The 20588-nt window shown below is 44.3% G+C and overlaps 1 protein-coding gene across 7 annotated transcripts in view; it reads right to left on the bottom strand.

Moving 5' to 3' along the window:
• Nucleotides 1-20588, bottom strand: part of CACNA2D1 (calcium voltage-gated channel auxiliary subunit alpha2delta 1) — a 1412752-nt gene that overhangs the window by 777740 nt on the left and 614424 nt on the right. For all 7 annotated transcript variants that reach the window (XM_069627805.1, XM_069627804.1, XM_069627806.1 and 4 more), the window contains exon 5: nt 10278-10322. In XM_069627805.1, the coding sequence (XP_069483906.1) occupies nt 10278-10322 (45 nt within the window). The remainder of the gene's footprint in view (nt 1-10277; nt 10323-20588) is intronic.

The following is a 20588-nucleotide window of genomic DNA, read 5'->3' on the forward strand; positions in this document are numbered from 1 at the left end:
TGATTTCAGGTGATGGCATAGGATTTGGTGATTGACCAAATCAAAGGCTGCAGAGAGGTCCAGGAGTAGAAGAAGGGCGAGTTTGCCCTTATCTTTTAAGTCCTCTATTTGTGTTTTAAGATCTAATAAGGCTGTTTCTGTCCCATGCCTAGATCTGAGGCCAGGTTGTCTAGTGCCAAGTAGGTTATTAGTCTCCAGATATTTCTGTATCTGAAGGTAAGCCGCTCTATCTAGAATTTTAAGGAGGAACGGGACCGTGGTGATTGGTCTGAAATTGGTGGGTATGGAGGGATCGAGTGTAGGTTTTTTCAGGAGGGGGATTACCCAGGCATCTTTCAGATTGTTGGGAACAATTCCAGAGTGAAATTAGCAGTTAATGAAGGTGGTAATGAAAGGAGCAAGTCGTGGGCAGATTCCTTAATGATAGGTGCCGGGCAGGAGTCCCCTTGGCAGTTGGAAGGTTTAAGGTTACTTATAATTTTTTCAACCTCTGGGATGGTGAGAGGAAGGAAGGGCCTTTGACCGTGCCCACTGTATGTTATATACACTAACCAGCCACTAGCAATGGTCTTCCACCATGCCCACTGTATTTTGTATACACTAACCAGCCACTAGCAATGGTCTTCAACCATGCCCACTGTATTTTGTATATACTAACCAGACACTAGCAATGGCCTTCGACCATGCCCACTGTATGTTACATACACTAACCAGCCACTAGCAATGGTCTTCAACCATGCCCACTGTATTTTGTATACACTAACCAGCCACTAGCAATGGTCTTCAACCATGCCCACTGTATTTTGTATACAATAACCAGCCACTAGCAATGGTCTTCGACCGTGCCCACTGCATGTTATATACACTAACCAGCCACTAGCAATGGCCTTCGACCGTGCCCACTGTATGTTGTATACACTAACCAGCCACTAGCAATTTGTCTTCAACTATGCCCAATGCATGTTACATACATTAACCAGCCACTACCAATGGCCTTCGACTGTGCCCACTGTATGTAACATACACTAACCAGCCACTAGCAATGGTCTTCGACCGTGCCCACTGCATGTTATATACACTCACCAGCCACTAGCCATGGTTTTCAACACAAAAGTAGCCAGTGGCCACAGCCTCGGGCTGTGCCGACTGTATATTTTGTACATATTAATGGGCACTAGCTATGGCCTTTAGCCATGGCCACTTACTACAGCTTTCAAGGTTGCCCAGTGTATATTTTAAAACATTGACAGGCTACTAGGGATGGCTTTTAACCATGCACATAGGTACTTTTTAACACAATTGAACCACTAGCTATGGCCTTTGGTACTGGCCAGTGACCCCAGCCTTTGTCATGGCCAAGTCCACGGCTAAAATTGTTATTAGGTAATCAAACTTTTCATGAGCTAACTTATAAATGATGTTATATCTAATTCCATTATTGATATGATCAGTTATATTCAATGTTATTAGTGTTGTCATCAGGGATGGCATCAGTGATGTGATTGGAAATGTCATCACTGTTCTTCTACTACATGTAATTAGTGATGTCATCAGTGATGTGAACTTCGATGTCATCATTGTGGTCATAGGTTGCGCAACAGGGGGCATGACGTTAAGGTGGCTTTAGCTGAATTTCAGGGGTTTTGTTGTGTTACGTTCTCACCTTAACGTCTCTGCAACTAAAGTGTTTTCCTTGAGTATATATATATATATATCATTTAAACGCTTAAAATTTAATTTTATGCATAATCATAAAAGAAAATTCAAAAAATGAAAGTGATAAGGCCAGTCATATTATTGGCCAGAAATCACCCATGCCTAATTGAATAGGAAAGAGAAAGGGGACATGCTGCTTTGATAGTGAAGCTCCCTTCTAAACACTGTGCAATATTTTATTTTTCGGTGCATCCTGTTTGGGAAGTAGATTTCACATAGATGCCAACATGCCCTGTAGCATGAGATGGAGCAGTGAATAATACCCAGAACCCCCTCTGCTCAGGGAATCACCTCAGCGTCCCAGAAAGCTGCTCCGGTGACTTTCACTCTCTCTCTCTCATTCCACCACTGACTCCTTCTCTCCACCAGAAACAGGAATGCACTCCTATTTCTTGTACTTTGTGATAGTTATTAGAGAACATGGCATCCTTGGCTTTTCCTCTCACTTCCTCATTTTTCATTTTCCGGTTTTGCCTAACTGGAAACTTACTCTCTTCTCCACCAATCTACCAAATACTACACATTTTAACCGCAGGCAGCAACCGCTCATCCTATCCTGGAGCCAATCCCAAGGCAAATCCCTAGACAGCTGAACCCCTTAACTGCTGTGCTTTAATCAAGTTTATGGAAAAAGGACGAGCATACCAGTATTCGACACCAAATTAAAGAAAAGCCAGGGAAGATTCTCAAACTTGTGAACCTCAAAAATTCCACACATCTCACTGCTCATAAATATCCCTTTGGGTCATGCCTGCCACCTCAAGTCATACCATGCTCAGGCACTACAAGAATTCGACCTGGGACTATAGCCCCCTAAAGCCACCCCCCAGCAGCGCCACTGAATTTTAGTTTAGCCCAAAAGCGGACCTGAGCACGTGCCTTGTTTTTAAATGTATTAGTGCACCTTTGGGGGCACGGGGGAAAAGAGTTGGAGATAGCTGAGAAAACATTGTGATCAGCTAAAATTACTCAAGCCCTGGCATTAGAGTAGTGAAGTGATTGGGTGTGTGATGTAACAGGCCACCTACTTGACTGGAGAAGGAATGTGTGCTGGAGCGTCTTGAGTGCGTGTTGCTTCACACACAACTTGGTTTATAGTAACAGATCACACGAAAATGTGCATTTATTTTAAATCTAGTAGCACACTTTGAGGTAAGGGAAAAAGGGTTTGGGGCGTGAGTGGTAAAATTGATAACAGGTGCTTGCTGATCTCTTGGGCAGTGACATTAGGGGCAGGATGTTCAAGTGTAGAAGGAAGGAAGAGGAACCAGGACGGCTTGACTGAACGGAGGCTCAGACACCACTTGGTTTATCGCAAAAGATGACATGAACATTTGGAGTACTTTCAAAATCAGCAGACTTCCAGGGAAGGGGGAAAGTGCTTGGGGCATTCCTGGAAACATTGCTTGCATGGTCTTGCTGATCACTTGCACAGGTGTGGCCCAGTCCAGACTCACCTTCCGGAAGCTGAACGCAACTCACAAAGTAACCCGGAAGTTGACTATTCCTTCCTTAGGCCTGCAATGCCACCTTCTGGCCACAGAAATCACCCAAAGCCCACGTGAAGCGAACAACCTTAGCTGATGCCCTGGGGAAGGGCTTCTTGTCTGCACCAAAAAGATCCAGTCTCTCTTTTCAACCAACAGCTCCCAAAATGTACCCGTATCTATTGGTTCAGCCAATGGGAATTTGCAATGGATTTTTGATTGATTTGGCTAGTTCTATTTAAAACTCTGAGCAAGTTGAGAAAAGTTTTTTTCAATGTATTTTTCAGTATAAAGAAGAACACTTCCGAGTGAGAGACTGTATTTGTGAAACTTACATTTCCCAATAAATCCCTGATTAAAACATCTATAGATACATGTTAGGTTCTCCTATTGGGCACTTGAATAGCGTCTTTTACCATTGGTATGATTCCAAAGCGCTATGGGTTGAACGCCCTGAGGGACCATAGTCCGGGTCAGTGGCGAGAGTAGTGTAGCAAAAAGTGTTTGGGTGCACTCAGTATGCGTGCAGCCAGTGCAGATTAGGTGGTGTGCAGCTGCATTCTAGTGCTATACGTGGTGCAGTGCTTGTGTGAGATCAGTCTAGAGTGTGCAGCAGGGCCAACTGCGCTTGGATAGCTGCATTCTGGCGGCGGTGGAGTTTGTGACTAGGATTATATGTGCACCTAGTCCGATCATGCGCTGATTATTGGGGGATGTTTGGAGCAAGCTATTTTGTTGGATAAATAGAAAGACAGCATGCCAGCTAAGAGGTGCTGCTATTTGTTGTACAGTACATAAAGCCATCTTGTTGGCTAGATGGAAACTTTCCTAACATCTAAATGAGTCTGATATATGATGAAGAGGAATAAGGTGCACTGATGTGTAGGAAGGAATCCAGAGACTGCCTGAATCAGTGACGAATCAGTACCTTTCATCATTCCCAAATGGTGCACTTTTCCTTCAACCATGGACATAAACAGTGGCACTTTACTGCATTAAAACATAATGCACTTCACAGAAATGTGGCAACACAAATAGGGAGCCTGTGCAATGCACACCCACATTTCTCTAGAGACTATATCACCGTTCTTTACCAATAGTGAGGAGACCACCACACACTTTGAATGATAAATATTTATTTAACTACACATGCAAAAATGCGAGAAAGCAGGAGGACAGGTGCCCATTTCTAACTTCACTTGGACAATGTTGCCATTCAATGTTGAATATAAAGTGTGTTTCATTTTCTCCTAACAGCAGGAGATGGATCATATGAACTATTGCTTTCCATAATACAGAGGGGAGAAGTAGCTGTAATGTTTATAAATTGTAAATTATAATAATAAAAACTTTATTGTGGTACAATCCAAAAATAGGATTTTACAAAACATATATTTCGTACATTTCATAAAACACACAGAACATTATATATGAGCATAGTACAACAATATAAACAAGTATATATATATATATAATACAATGAATAATTCAATAAAATACAAACGTGTATACAAACTCTAAGAACTCCATTGGATCCTGGCATATATTGACTTGCCAATTTGACTTTGACTTTGCAGTTTGGGCTAGGTCGCAGACGGAGATGTAATATCAGTTTTGTTATATTACCTGAGGTAGGGGCGTAATATATGACCAGATCCTAAATAATGCAAGCTGAAGGCCAAATGAGTCGGTATTCAGACAAACTTGCCAGAATTCGTCCTCCTTAATCACCTCATAATTATGGACTCATTTTTCATATGCATTCATGTCTATAGGGCCCACTTTGGGGCAAAGTGATAGTAAATGTCTGGTGGTTTCTGGTGCTCCTACCCCCTTGCAGATACGACAGAGCCTGGCCTCCCGTGGGATCTTCAGTCGAGGGCCTATGATGGTAAGGACCGGTAGCTGGTTGGTTCTCAGTCTCAGCAAGAACTGTCTTACTTCAGGAGCCGGGCTTAAGAACAAGTGGGGCTGCGGTTTTAGGTATCTATGCATAACATGTGTGACCGCCTCATATCCCTTCAGCTTGGACAAGTGGTCTGAGTTCGCACAGCAGTCCCACTTGTTCAGTTTGTTCTCAAATGCCTTTTTTTGATGGATATAAGGTAAATGCATCTGTTTTTCATAGGGCCATTCAATCTCCCTGAAAAGTGATTCATTCAACTCTTTATACGTAAAGCCCCGTGGATGTTTTTCGTATCAAAGTTGTTCCCTGCCAGCCTCAGTAGTTTGCAACTGGGCTCTGTCCGAGATTTCAGATAGAATGCACCCCACAAGCGAAGTGCCCTACCTCTCAGTGAGATGAGACGCAGTACCAGGCGAAGATATTGGATCGAACAGGATGGTCCCAATCCAAGCACCATACGCCAGAATATTTAGCCATGTAAGATCTTGCATAGCCAAAGCCTCCAGGCCATACAAGATTTCAGGTACAAAGCATTGTTGGTGTAGTTTCAGTATGCCAGCCATACTGAATCCTGCTGTGAGCCCTTAGCAAACTTGCAAGCCTGGAGGGTGAGGCGTTTTGCTCTCCGTATCTTATGTCTTTTAATGGCTTCATAATCTGTAGGTGCTCTAAAGTCCAATCCCAAGTAAGGATATGCTCCACCACCTCAATTTTTCCCACTTTGGTATCTATCCCAGTGCGACAGGGTCCCTTACGTGCAATACTCATTGTTTTCGTTTTCTCCACATTGATTACGAGACATAGCTGTGTTGAATAGTCTGATAATTCAATCAACATGTTCTTTATGCCGGTCATTGTACGATCCAAGAGGATCAGGTCATCTGCAAAGAGCATTACTATTATAGGGCTCTTTCCTAGTTTGGGGGGGCAGTTTGACTTTAAGGACATACGGGCCAGCAGGTCAGCTATATACAGGTTGTATAGCATGGGTGCAGTGACGCACCCATGCTTTACCCCCATATTGATGTTAATTTTGTCAGTTACATCGCCTTGATCATTTAGTCGTACCCTGGTGTAGGTGTTACTATGTAATTGTAAATTATGATGATTGTTTTTCTTATACTGCACCTGACACCACCGTAACAGTCTCAAAGCACATAAACCATTGTCTGAGTTAAGGTGCATTGAGTCCTACCCAGGCACAGCAGGACCATAGTCTATTAGGGTGCATTGACCACAGCAAGGTGTGATGTAAGAAGAGAGCAGTGTTAAAGTAAAACCTGGTGAGGAGCACTGTAAGGTGTGTAAGAGGGTCATAGGCGGAGCTTGTTGTAATGTAAATATATATGCAAAGTCTTCGTGTGAGGGGCATGATGTGTGCGGGATATACTTTTTACGTTTTTTGCTTTAATACATTTATATAGCGCAGCCATGAACCCGAGGGCGTGAGGGCACTTCAAGATACAGACAACGAGTAACGAATAGACAGGTCCGAGATGCAGAATCATGACGAAAAAAGAGTTTATAGCTGTCTCATAATCAATTAATTGAACAAGTATTTCTTTAGGCTCTTCCTAAACAATTCAAGGGAGTCAATGGATCTCATGTTTAGAGGCAGAGCATTCCAAGCTCTGGGTCAGTTGAAGACAAAGGCTGAATTTGCAGCTCTGACAGTATGGCACATTGGTTCAATCAGAGGATGCTGATTATTCGTTCTTAGTGTTCACACATTGTTTTTTGTGGATAGCAGTTGTTGTATGTATCCAGGCATGTTTCCTGATCTACACTTATGTATAATCGTCAGAGTTCGGAATAGGAATCCAGAGGTCACTGGCAGCCAGTGTAGCTCACGTCTTGCCGGTGTCACATGATCTCTAAATGTAAGATTCATAACAGCTCTGATAGCCCCATTTTGGCATACTTGTAGCCTGTTACAATCAGATTTACTGATGCCCATGAGTAGGCTGGAGCAGTGATCTATCTCAGAGCCTACTATACAAAGTTCATTGTGGGCATGATTGACCAGGTCTAGATAACTAGGCTGCCAAAGGCAGGGGACAAACGTCCTCAGTAGATGTGTTGCTTAGGAGGAAAATAAACAAAGCGGTTATGAAAGGTACATGATGGATGGGTAACAGCGAGGATTTTCAAGGGTTCACTGTGGTACAAAATACCTACATGGCAAACCCCTAAATATATGGAATCACAATTTAGACTAGAAAACAGCCCAATTCCACTTTCGCCATGCTTCTGTCTTTCCCTCACCTTCCACACATTTGTTGACAGTTCTTCAGATCAACCAAAAATCCACAGATGGGAAAACCTTATTGGTTTGCAGGAGCTCACGTTTAAACTGAACAAACTTAGAACACTAAATGAAGAATGACACACTGCAAACATAGCAACAATAAATGCAAGCATTTAGTACATTCAACATTATTCATGGGAAACGAGCAAATTCAAATCACGGTCTAAGTTTGGCTTTGCACATACTTCTTTTGACTGTTCTCACCATGACACAAGGTCACTGCAGGTCATTGTACATTGAACAGTAACACTTTCTAAACTTGAAAATCCTTGTTGATCAAGAGGTGGGCAATATGGAAAGCTAGATCTTATCCAGCAATCAAACTAACATATTAAGCCCAGTCCAACAATACGTCTTACAAAAATACACGTTTGATTTCAAATAGAGTCAAAATGTGGTTTCCTAAATGTATCAAATCTGGGAGGCGATTTCACGGGGGAAGGTCCGATTTCTGGAAATTGATATATAAGGATTATGCCAATAAGGTTTGTAATCTTGGAGGACTCTGCCAACCTATTCATTCACCACCTGCCCGAGCTATTGCAAAATCTAATAAAGGGACCCTGGACAGCTACTTGCATGATTCATTCATGCTGCAGAGGTTATTCTCTGCAAAGTTAAACAGAATAAAGTGGACCCGACACGTGACATTATTTGGTGTTTTAAAAAATGACAACTGTCCTGACATAGCAACAGCCTCCCCTACTAAGGGAGATTGAACATGATCTATTGTTCATTAATAATGTATACATGATATCACTATTAATAACTTCATCAAACTCCAAAACACAAATTCAAGCCACATATGTATGTATTTGTCTTGATCATAGGAGTCTAATAACCCATATATCATTGATGGGAAGAATTCCTAGCGGAAGAGAAGGAAACACATATTATTATAAGTCCCAATTGTTCAGAACCACTTCTCTGTAACATGTTCAGAATCTGTGGGACCTATTAAATTAAGGGTGTATTTTCTAGGAGTGTTCACCTTTTAAGCCAGCTGCTGCAGGGGAATAAACCAATCAAATATTGTGATGTAATGTGACATAGTGTGGGTAAATGTGAGCCCATATAAGATGGAATCCACAGGAGGTAGGGGCAGAGAATGCTGGGATTCTGAAGGCTGTGCATAGGGGAACCTCTGTCAAACTGGATGAACGCTAAGGTGTAATTACATCTTGAGGGAGGCAAGACCATTTGCTGTGACCAAGGGGAAGCCTGAAGCAAATGTTAAATGGTGTGAGACCTGATTTCCCAGAGGTAGTTAAGAGTGGTGAGCTTAGCTAACTGGTGGGGCGGGGGGTTACCTGGAGGTTGTGAGGATCCATCCTGGCTCTGTGCCTTTAAAGAACTATCTGAAAGCGAGTATAAAAAGGCCATAATGCAATTAAATATATGCAATCTATTATCATCTCTCTGATATGTCCCTGGACTTGAAGGAGCTGAGAGGGGGAGACATTTGACATGAACTGATTCCAAATAGAACACCAAGACATTTTAGTGCAAACTGCACTTTGCTTTCTCACTAAATTCAAAGCCAATTGAGATCTGATTCAAGGTAGAATAAAAAGCTTTTTTCCTGTGTGCAACGTCTAATAAACTATAACCATTTGAATGCAAGTAGAATGTTGTAGCATGTTACCATGAAATGTATCCTACCTTTTGAGCATATTGAAAGCAAAGGAAAGATTAATTTAAACAGAAATTCAACATACTTCTGCTCAGGGCACTGTGAGAAACCTGAAGGTGTCTAACTTACTAGTACTAGTCCCCGGGGAACTGTCATCCAGGTGCCCAGGACATGCCACCGCTATTGGATCTTGTTCCTGGGGGTGGACCAGTGGAGGAGGATCTCCTGGATGAGGGGTTTTCGGGGAGTGGAAGTGGGACACTGAACGGTGAGACACGGTTTCCCCTTCCTTATGACACTTGGTGTCTAGCACATTATTAGATGGACGATAGTCCTAGTGATCCTTTATGGAGAACATCCCAAAAAGCTCTAGAGTTAGTCTTGCCCGCAGCTTGTAAAGCCTCTTCCCAGGCTCTTCCTTCAAATTCAAATTTGCAGTCACTGATTGCCTTTTTGTATCTATCCCTGGCACCTGTTATTTCTGCATTATCAGTGTCATCCCTTAATAAGGCTACTTTACACTTTCATTAAACCACCCCACTAGCTTAGGTCTCTTAAGATGCCCAATAGGTTTTAAAAACATACATAAGGGGTGCATTTAAAACAAGCAGCTAATGTTAAAGCTGCTGCTGGGATAAATATTGGATCCAAAATAGTATTCATAAAATGAGACTTTGGTCCAATTTTCATCGTGTTAATATCGTCAGATATACCTGGTCACCATCCGATACGTTTCTTATTTGGGATCAAGGCCGCGTCATGCCCATTCGGGCTGTTTCGAGAGCTGAACTGATATTTCCATTTACACGTTAAAGGAATAGGGTGGTGATCACTGAGCAAGTCTGGAACAACCTTAAAATCAACAATAGAATTTCAGTCCTGGATAGTTACACAAAAGTAACTTATGACTGACTTTGCTTGGTGATCAATAAATGTGTAATTTCCTGGATTGCCATTAACTGGTCTCATCCTCCATTCAACTAGCCCAACCACTGACACACATTGTGGGTTCGATCATATTGTGGGGAGCAACAGGATTGTATTCACAATAAATCCAACAGGTTTAATAGATGGGCATAACGTTTGACAGAAAGACAACAGGCGGTGTGAACAAAACACAAAGAAACTGAAATGTCAAAGCCTGAGAACAGACAATCTATTCATCAACTTAAATATATTGCACTTTGAACATGTGTGTAAAGAATGTAGGAAAGCCATGGTACTTACATCAATGAAGTCCTCCTTTGCATTGTAGTATACAATGTCCTCAGGCTGCGATTAAAAAAGAAACAAGCAAATCAGAAATAGTGCATGGAATAGTATTGAGAGATAAAGTAAAAGAGGATAAAGAAGTAAAAGAACCGAGAAGGATTAGAGGAGGGAATAATGGTAAAGTATGGAAGGAAGGTTTAGAGTAAAGGGGGATGGGAACGAGTTTAAGCACATAAAAAAGGAAGAACAGTAAAGAAGTTGAGAAAATAGAAGCAAGCAACAAAAGAAGAAAGGACGAAAGGAAGAAAAATAATGGATGAAAGTCAAAAAGGACAGAAGGAACAAAGGACAGAAGAAAGACAGGTTGGAAGAAAGGAAAGAAAGGAGATGACATACAGGAGATCGGATGGAAGAAAGGACAGACACAGAGAGAAAGAACGGAAGTGAGACAGAAAGTGTGGAAGGGATTGAGGAAGGACAGATGGGAATGAGGAAGGACATAAGTGTGGAAAGACATGAAGAAGCAAGGAAGGAGAAGAGAGAGACAAAGGCCAGACAAGAGAGACGAAGGATAGACGGGACAGATAGATGACAGAAAGGAACAAAGAATGATGAAAGCAAGGAAGGACAGGCAGAAGCCAGGAAAGAGATGGATGTGAGGGAGGACAGATCGGAGAGAGGAAGGAGATATGGGAGTGAGTAAGGAGAGATGGGGGTAAGGACAGACAGGAGAGATTAAGAACAGACGAGAGCGATTAAGGACAGATGGGAGCGAGTAAGGACAGAAAGGAGCAATTAAGGACAGACGGGAGTGAGTAAGGACAGACGAGAGCGATTAAGGACAGACGGGAGCGAGTAAAGACAGAAAGGAGCAATTAAGGACAGACGGGAGCGATTAAGGACAGACGAGAGCGATTAAGGACAGACGAGAGCGATTAAGGAAAGATGGGAGCGAGTAAGGACAGGCAGGAGCAATTAGGACAGATGGGAGCGAGTGAGGACAGAAGGGATTGAGTAAGGTCAGACAGGAGCAATTAAGGACAGACGGGGTGAGTAAGAACAGACGGGAAAGATTAAGGACAGACAGAAGAGATTAAGGACAGATGGGAGCGAATGAGGACAGAAGGGATCGAGTAAGGTCAGACAGGAGTGAGTAAGGACAGACATGAGCGAGCAAGGACAGACGGGAACGAGTAAGGACAGCGAGTAAGGACAGAATGGTGCGAATAAGGAAGGACGGACAGACTAGAAGGACATAAAATTTGCTAGATGTAAAACCTATTTCATGAGTGTATCTTGAGTCTGTACAGATAGAGAATGCATTGGCATGAACATTACACTGCAGAATAAAGTACAGAAAACACGTATTGCCAACGTTTCTTCTAAACAAGATCAATGATTCCAAACTGAGAAGCTATTTTACGGAGTTCAGTGTATGAACTACCCACCAGGGGCAAGCGATCTTACAGCTCCTTGCCATTACCTTCTCATTGATTGCACACGACCCTCTGGAACATTTGTTTATTTCACATGGATGTACTTTTTGACAATATGGGTTTATTCATGAGCACAATTAATCAGCATAAGTAATAGGGATAGCCAAACTGTGACACTTCATATGTTTTTTTCCTGGAACACCCATCAGATCTAGCCAGCATAGTGAATAGTGAGATGAGCATATGACCCTTTGGGTATCGTGCATGCATTGGATGGGGAGGCAGAATAACTCTGACACCAAATAATCAAACAAACTTAGGAAGATGGCAAAGGCACTGTTTTATTAACAATGATCTAAACCAGGGAGTTACAACGGACATCAACGGACGTTCACTGGAGCTCTCAATGCTTTTCTTATAAAAACATTCTTATATGCAAAAAATATGTCAGCAGTGACGTCATACTACGTGGCAAATTAGAAAAACCTACAAGGGATTGTCATATGTTCAAGGGGAACATCTAAGTATACTTCCTTTATGGGCTGGGATTGTGATTGGCCGTCTATTATCAGGTGGACAACTTATGACTACCTCTAAAACATGTCATCTTCAACACTATTAAGTACACAAGTTTATCATTGGTCTTCCAACTATAAGGCCCTTTGTTATACGGCCCTTGGTTGGCACACTTGTGCCATGTCTGGAACATTCGGTTCACTTAGCAGCATGTAAGCTCAGACCCAGGTGCCAAGAGGTGGACTTGACTTTACCTCCCCACCCAATTGGCCCAACATCTTCTGCCATGAAGATTGAGTTTAAACTTGCCCTTGCCAAGTATCCTTGTCTGTGGGAATATATGGGAGTGCAAACACGCACTATCGTTGTTCTAGAACTCCACGCTCAACTCTATTTTCCGCCTTAGCACACGTGACAGGAGACCACGATTTGGTCTATTTTGCAGCATTTAAATGTCTTAAATGAATAAAACTTGACACGCTTGGTGTTCTTTTTCTGCACTTTAACATAGGACAAATCAGCTTGTCACGATCACTGCCTTCAAGAATAGATAACCAGCCTTTGTCGGAATTGAAATAATATTATGCCTCCTATCGCAGTCATTGAATGTGTATTGGCCTACGCCAAGTTGTCTAAAATATCATGTAAATAGACTCCACGGCAAGGTCTTGACCTTAACGAAAAGTAATGTAAGTCGCCATCTTGGATTTAGCCGCCATTTTAGGTTCTCTTGTAATGTGGAAGTCACCCTGAACATCAAAATGGAGGCTGAATGACATTCTGAGTGAGATTCTGGCCGTTGTGACCTCCGCACACACGAATAATTAATATGCCTGCAGGCCACTTGTCGGGGTCGCGAACTGAGACCTTGTCCTATTACTGACCTATGTGTAAATGAACAACTGTATCAGCGGAACTGATCAAAATGCATACATTATAGGATTGACCTGGCAAGGAACCCTAGGCCTGATCCCAAGAATGGTTAACCCACGAGAGGGTTGGCCAAAGGCTGGACAAAACATATAAAAAGACCCAATATTCCAATGTACGGTCTCTCTACTAATGCATCGAACCCTCGTTGAAGTTTGTTACGTTACTCTGAGAGCCGAATAGCTATCCGTTTGTCAATTGACTTTGGTAACTGTATGTTCTTTGTAACCTGTGTTGGTGTGTTTCCTTTGGGCTTCCCAGCCTCATATCAATTTTTATGTTTTCACACCTTGTTAGCTTCAGCTTTGATACCAGGCCAACAGCCTGGCCATGCGCGTCCACGATCCCAGCTTATTCTTGCTGCGACACAGTTATTGACTTTTCTCTACATGGGTCCTGGCTTACTAAATTCATGACACTGATGTCGAGTTTCTAAACAATTGCGGCTTTGCCTGCAGTCTATTTACTACGTATAGCCAGCTTCTAAGATTGCTCAATCTACTTGCGTTGCTGCAGCTGTACGGTTATTGAACGGTTTGCATTTTCTGCCATGCTTTGCACATCTGCAATCTTTTCGCATATGAACATTTATTCAATTCTTAATTTCGTCATCAGTTTCTGTAAGATCCATGCATTCTCTTCAGCCAGTATCCTCAGGGTGTCACGCTCATCTTTCACGATGTCACCAGCTCCTCTTTTTTGCTCTTTTTCATATTCCTTCCAGGAGTTCTTCCCTCAGATATTGGGCCTCATTCCGGGTTTGGAGCCAACCATGGAGTAATTAGCTCCATGGTTGCCTCCGAAACCGTCCCAAATCCGGCATGGTGAATGGAGTAATTACTGGTCCATTCCAGGGTTGGAGGGACCGGTAATTCCCCATTCACCTTTTGCCCTTCCCCATTTCTGCCCCATAGGGCTCAATGGGAATGGGAAAGGAGGTAATTACGGCACCGTAAATTACGGTACCGTAATTACCTCCGAAGTACCTTCGCGGGTCCCGTACTTTACTCCTGCTAAAAGCAGGAGGTAAGGAAGGACCTCCAAAGGGACCTCGGAATACGGAGGTAAGGGATTACCGGCATCGGCACCCTTACCGATGCCGGTAATTCCTTACCTCCAACCTCAGAATGACCCCCATTGGGCCTCATTCCGGGTTTGGAGCCAACCATGGAGTAATTAGCTCCATGGTTGCCTCCGAAACCGTCCCAAATCCGGCATGGTGAATGGAGTAATTACTGGTCCATTCCAGGGTTGGAGGGACCGGTAATTCCCCATTCACCTTTTGCCCTTCCCCATTTCTGCCCCATAGGGCTCAATGGGAATGGGAAAGGAGGTAATTACGGCACCGTAAATTACGGTACCGTGATTACCTCCGAAGTACCTTCGCGGGTCCCGTACTTTACTCCTGCTAAAAGCAGGAGGTAAGGAAGGACCTCCAAACGGACCTCGGAATACGGAGGTAAGGGATTACCGGCATCGGCACCCTTACCGATGCCGGTAATTCCTTACCTCCAACCTCAGAATGACCCCCATTGGGCCTCATTCCGGGTTTGGAGCTAACCATGGAGTAATTAGCTCCATGGTTGCCTGCGAAACCGCCCCAAATCCGGCATGGTGAATGGAGTAATTACCGGTCCATTCCAGGGTTGGAGGGACCGGTAATTCCCCATTCACCTTTTGCCCTTCCCCATTCCCATTTCTGCCCCATAGGGCTCAATGGGAATGGGGAAGGAGGTAATTACGGCACCGTAAATTACAGTACCGTAATTACCTCCGAAGTACCTTTGCGGGTCCCGTACTTTACTCCTGCTAAAAGCAGGAGGTAAGGAAGGACCCGCAAAGGGGCCTCGGAATACGGAGGTAAGGGATTACCGGCATCGGCACCCTTACCGGTGCCGGTAATTCCAACCTCGGAATGACCCCCATTGTCTTTTCAGGGATACATTTGAAAAGGTTTTCTCAGAGGATAACTTTTCTCAAACACTTGCTGCGGAATTTGTCACAACTGCTGGTCTTAAGCACGTCACAATCTCGGGCTTCGAACATATAGGAGGCAGGGGGCGGGGTTTCCTGCAGAGACATGTAACTTCTCCTCTACAGAGGGATCATGGGAGTTGTAGGCCAAAACATCTCAATGATGATGGCTTGGCTCCCCCTATCGGCTGCAAGCAACAGCCACATCACAAACAATCTAATCCATTTCTTTAAAAGAAGGATATTGTTTGGTCTTCATTTGGTTACTGACACCGCTTGAAAAGTTGTAATCAGAACATTTAGAATAAGTTATAAACTGGGGCAAAATCAATTCAGCTGAAATAATTGAAAATGGGGAGAAAAGATGTTCTCTTAGTTCAGGAAAAATCCAGCCTTTGTCAGAGCACAGGATTTTGCAATACCAGGTGGTATTCAGGGAATTGCGTCTGGCATGAGTCCTAATGGGAGCGGAGGATCTCATCACGCGCGCCCATCAGAATGGATTTCTTTCTCATTATAACTGACTTCGAACTAAGGCAGCCGAGCTAAACCTGAGGTAACTGCTGTCCCGGCGTGCTCACGAGGCCCCAAGAAAGGTCTCTCGCCTCCAAGGACAGCAGCCGCTATAATTGTCAAGTCATTGATCTTTCGCAATAAGCCAGCGGCTTCTACTTGCAAGGCAATTTACACTCTAGCATGGAACTTGCAGGGAAAGGCGGAGAGGTGAGGTTCAATGTGATAACCTGATTTGGAAAAGCAATTCTATGGATTTTTATAAAGCTCAACTGTCGGAGCAGATCCGCATCGCCGGTGAAATCATCCTTATGAAAAAGGACTCATCTGTCACCCACCTAATCCCCAAAGAAGGATGTTGGATAAGGCCCTGATGCCCTCACACCTGGACAAGGCAAAAGGGATTCATCTGAGAAAGCGATGGAGCCTGATCTCATGGCTTAAAAGTATCTAAAACACAGAAGCCAGCGTGGAAGCTGGTGCTCGCCATAGCAATCGGCTGGCTACCAGAACGAGCTAGAAACAAGTTCGATGACTTACATATAGTCTGTCAAACATACGTTGCAACTGGTCCAGCTTAATTGACAGATGCACTATGCTTAGGAAAGGCCTACACGGACATGAGAGCCTTCTCTAGATTTGCTGTGCCGTTTTGGCTCACTAGTCAGGCACATCTTCATTTGAGAAATCCTGCAGTATGGGTCTTTCAAGACCTCTTGTGGTTTTTACTGGACAATCATAGAATTTGTTGCGTTCTGCACTCGGACACCCCTCAGACATTTGCCCCCCCCCCCCCCCGAATGGCTAAAATCACACTGAAACCTCCAAATCATGGGTAAGGATGTCTCATGACTTTGAGTTGCATTTGACACTGTTGAACGTTTCCGCCCTCCTCTCCTTCCTTGCAGACGGGATGGGATTCTCCTGCACGGTCCTGAATTGGTTTGCCTACTATCTCCCGAGCAGACACCAGAACGTCAAGATGAACACGTTGCATACTAACCAACTCCTAGACATTTACACAGTCCCCCATGGCGCCATCATCCCACCAAGGCGTTTTAACCTTTACATAGAGCAACTGGGTACATTCCTTAAGAGGTCCCTATTTGACATCCGGGTGTTCCCTTCTGCTTTTGTCTCAGGAGGATAGCTCAGGGGCAACAGGTTCGATCCCCGGGTCTGCGCTTAGAAACCTCTGGGTATTAAGCGCATTATAAATAACCTATTGTATCATATGCTAAAATAGCCATTCACACATCTGCAGAAATACTTAGTTGTACATGAGAGTAAAAAGCCCACAGGACATCAGTTGTATCCATGATTACCTAGTCATCATCCAGTCCTTGATGTCAAATGCTTGCCCCAATCTTTACCCCTCGAAGACCACATTTGTCGTCATGGGTCCGCCCACTAAACAACAACTTGTCCAACAATGTCTCACTGATTTGCGTCAAGAAGGATTTGATCTGGAACTCTCGGATTCAGAAAAAATCCTTACACTTCACCATTGCCAGCAATCTGTCCTTCCAGAAACACATGGCCTAGAAGGCCGAAACGGCTTGGCTCAAAATCAAACCCATTGTAAAATGAAACCCTTCATCCTACCACAGGACTTCCGAACCTTAGAGCAGGCCCTTTTGTTCTTGCACGTCAATGGAGGAAATGCCCCCATGACAGGACTCCCAGCCACTCAACGGGCTCCTCTAAATCAGGCTACAATACCACAAGGCATCTTATAATGGTTGTGCAGAAATATGACCGACTCTCCAGGCCAGGACACTGCTCAATGCTACGAGTATCATCTACACAGCAGTCGCGAGTAGCACACCAGCCTACGTGCCGGTTAAGCGCCACATATCAGGTGACACATGATCCTCGTGCAGCAAATCGACTAACCACCCAAATCACAATTTGTCTGCAAAAAGAGGACCCAAAAACAAACCTTACCTTGTTATGCACCCACCCTCTGGAACTCGATCCTGATATCGGCAGAGAATGCCCTCACAATTCTCCAGTTTCACAAATCTCGTACTCATCCCAAAGTACGCAGAGACCGCAAAGCACAGTGCTGTGCTACTATTATAGACAATATAGAACATGCGATTGCATGAACCCATTTGGTTTTAGCTTAAGTAAATACACAAGAATTATTTGGTGGACATGCCCCCTGCAGTGCCCAGGTGGTAAGGAAGCAGGGGTGGCATCCCACTGTCTTTTCCACCCGGTCAATTGTGTACAATGGGCCAAGGTTTATTAATGGAATTATCTCCACCTGACAGTGGGTAGCTTTGTATTTTCCATCCCCCAGCCTTCATCCCTTCCCCCAGGAAAGGGGCCTTGGCACCGCTCCCGGAGGATGGTAACTATCACTGGTGACCCAGCAGCATCTCTGCGCCTCCTGCAAAATACCAGACAGTCTTCCCTTGGCTGGAAAGTGGGCATTTTTTACTTGGTGGCCTACAGCGACAATGCACTAGTTATAAAGAGTTGACAGAATATGGGGTCTGGCCCCATCAAGGTGGGGCAAATCCCATGCAAGTGAAGCCCACCTGAGACTTTGCCTGACCGGGCTGGGCCTGCATAATGGCAAGTACATGACCAACCATTGGAAGCCCCGCCAACGGGCACGCGGTCCACGCCATCTATTCACGTAAAGCTGTGTTTAGACAAAGTAAAATCATAGCAGCACAGCATGAAATAAAGAACACGCTCCCTTTTATTGCTGTATCATTTATAAAGCATCTGCGGCTTAACTGCCATCCTTCTACAGGTAAATATGGCACATGAGCAAGAGTCATCCAGAGCTGAGAAGCTCACTGTGTCAGCAATCAATGCACATTGAAAACATGTGATGACATTAGGAGTGCTGTAGACATTCCCTTCCTCATCCGTGTGGGGGACTCGTCACTGTCCTAGTGCAGGGATCTGCAACCTTTGCTTCTCCAGATGTTTTGGACTACAACTACCACCAGACCGAGCTAACAAAGTGACTGGGGTGCGATCACGGGTGCTGTAGTCCATGGCATCAGGAGAGCCATAGCTTTGACCCTCACCCTTACGACATCAGCACGCAATCACCAGATCGGAGGAGGGCAGTGTCGTCCGGAAGTGACGAGGGCTGCAAGGTGGTCAGGGAAAACCATGTTCAGGGTGGAAGACTGAGTACCAAAGACACTCAACAGCACCGACTTGTCATACAGACACACTTCCATCTTTTGTCTGTAACGTTTGGGACGAACAAACAGCTTCTGAAGCTTCATCCCAGGGACACTGGATGAATCCTCAGTCTTCCCTGGAAAATCCTTTGAGGCAGGAGCTTCAAAGTGTTACGTCAGCCTTTGGCTAGAATTGCCAGCAGGATTATCCCAGAGACATGGGTAATATGCTTCCATTAGTCTTCCCCCTGCACACTTTTCCTTTCCCCCCTTCCCATGCACTTGCGCGATCTGAATGACACCTGGCCTAGTAGGATCGTTGCCTGTCCTCCCTTGCCACGTCGCGTCTTGGAACACATGTATATAGGCGCCTTATAAATGCCATATCATATCATTAGGATGACCATTTCAGGAGTAGTCGTTGGGGGATTGGGCATGGGGTCGTCATGCGTTTCTTGCATCAGTTGCCTTTGCTTTGGTTTGCCAGACAGCTCTTTTCGCTGCTCACCTGCTCAAGGTGATTAGAATGTGGCTGGCCATGTTTTTACTTAGGTGGCGGAGACTACCAAGGTGTTCACGACTTGGAGAGTTCCCAAGCTCCGCTATAGACGCTTGTCAACTTTAGTGGGCTCCGTTTCACGAGAATAAGGGCATATTGCAGAAGTTTGGAAAGTTATATGTGAAACTAGCAATAGGCCATGTTTCATCTGTGTTCGAAATCTACGGTCTTCGACACTCTGCCAGGGGTGTTGTTAGGTCTGGAAAAGATCCGGGGCTACGCTAATGTCGGGACGGTCCGGCCCAGGGGCTAGCTAGCCTTTTGGTTGTAGCTGCTGAACTTCTATCCAGGGCTACAACCAAAAGACCCGGGGATACAGCCCCCTCAGTCACCCCCCCCTAGCAATGCCTCTGAGTAGAAAACTCAGTAAGGAGTGTCGGCGTCTGTACATTTCGAACACGGATAAAACAACACATTAGGAAACACTGTTAGAGTCGCCTGACATACACCAAAGAAACTTATTTGGAAATAGCATTTGGATAATTGTTTCAGGTGTTGATGATACAGAGATTAGAGCACTTCACTCATGAACAAAGAAGCGTCCCATAATAGGGGAGGTTTCCAGTCCTGAAGAAGGCGGTCCAACCATAAAATCACGCTGAAACCGGTCGACTGTTGTGTGGGGGACATCATTTAACTGAACGACCCCGAATAGTTTTATCTTTAGCTGCTAGAGACAACAAAAAGAGAGAGCTTCCCAGAAGCTGTCTGCAATGACCCACTTGTCTCAGAGGATTTGGGGGGTCATTTTTTAACCTCAGTACTAAGCTCTGTCAAGAATACATTTACGGCACTCATCATCTCGATACTGTTTTAAATAGATTGTTGCTGGTGAAGTGATTACCACTGGTGTCTCTTCTCTAAGTGACTGATTTTAGTAGACAGGGTCAGTTCCTTTCGATATCCCCTTTTCCTCAGATGGGGAGCTCCTCACCATTCCCTAGGGAAAGGTGAGCATCACGAGGGAAGTGGAGTACTTCATATTGGGTAAGGCTGCGAGTTTTGAGCACCTTTACAATGAAAAGGATTCTTTCTTTTGTGTGTAATCGACGGATATACGTGATTATTGCCTAGCCGAAAATTTCAAATTCTAAAATTACGAATTCTAAATGTACTGTACGGAATAATCACTTATATCACCCCCGCCCTTTATCCCCCCTACCGCTTTAATCGTACCTGCAGCTGCACATACCTGCTCTTCTTCTCCATGGCTCTTTCCCTGCGATGCTATTTCCGCCTCCCG

Source organism: Ambystoma mexicanum, chromosome 12 (assembly GCF_040938575.1).
Source record: "Ambystoma mexicanum isolate Mex_15411 chromosome 12, UKY_AmexF1_1, whole genome shotgun sequence".
In the NCBI taxonomy this organism is placed as follows: domain Eukaryota; kingdom Metazoa; phylum Chordata; class Amphibia; order Caudata; family Ambystomatidae; genus Ambystoma; species Ambystoma mexicanum.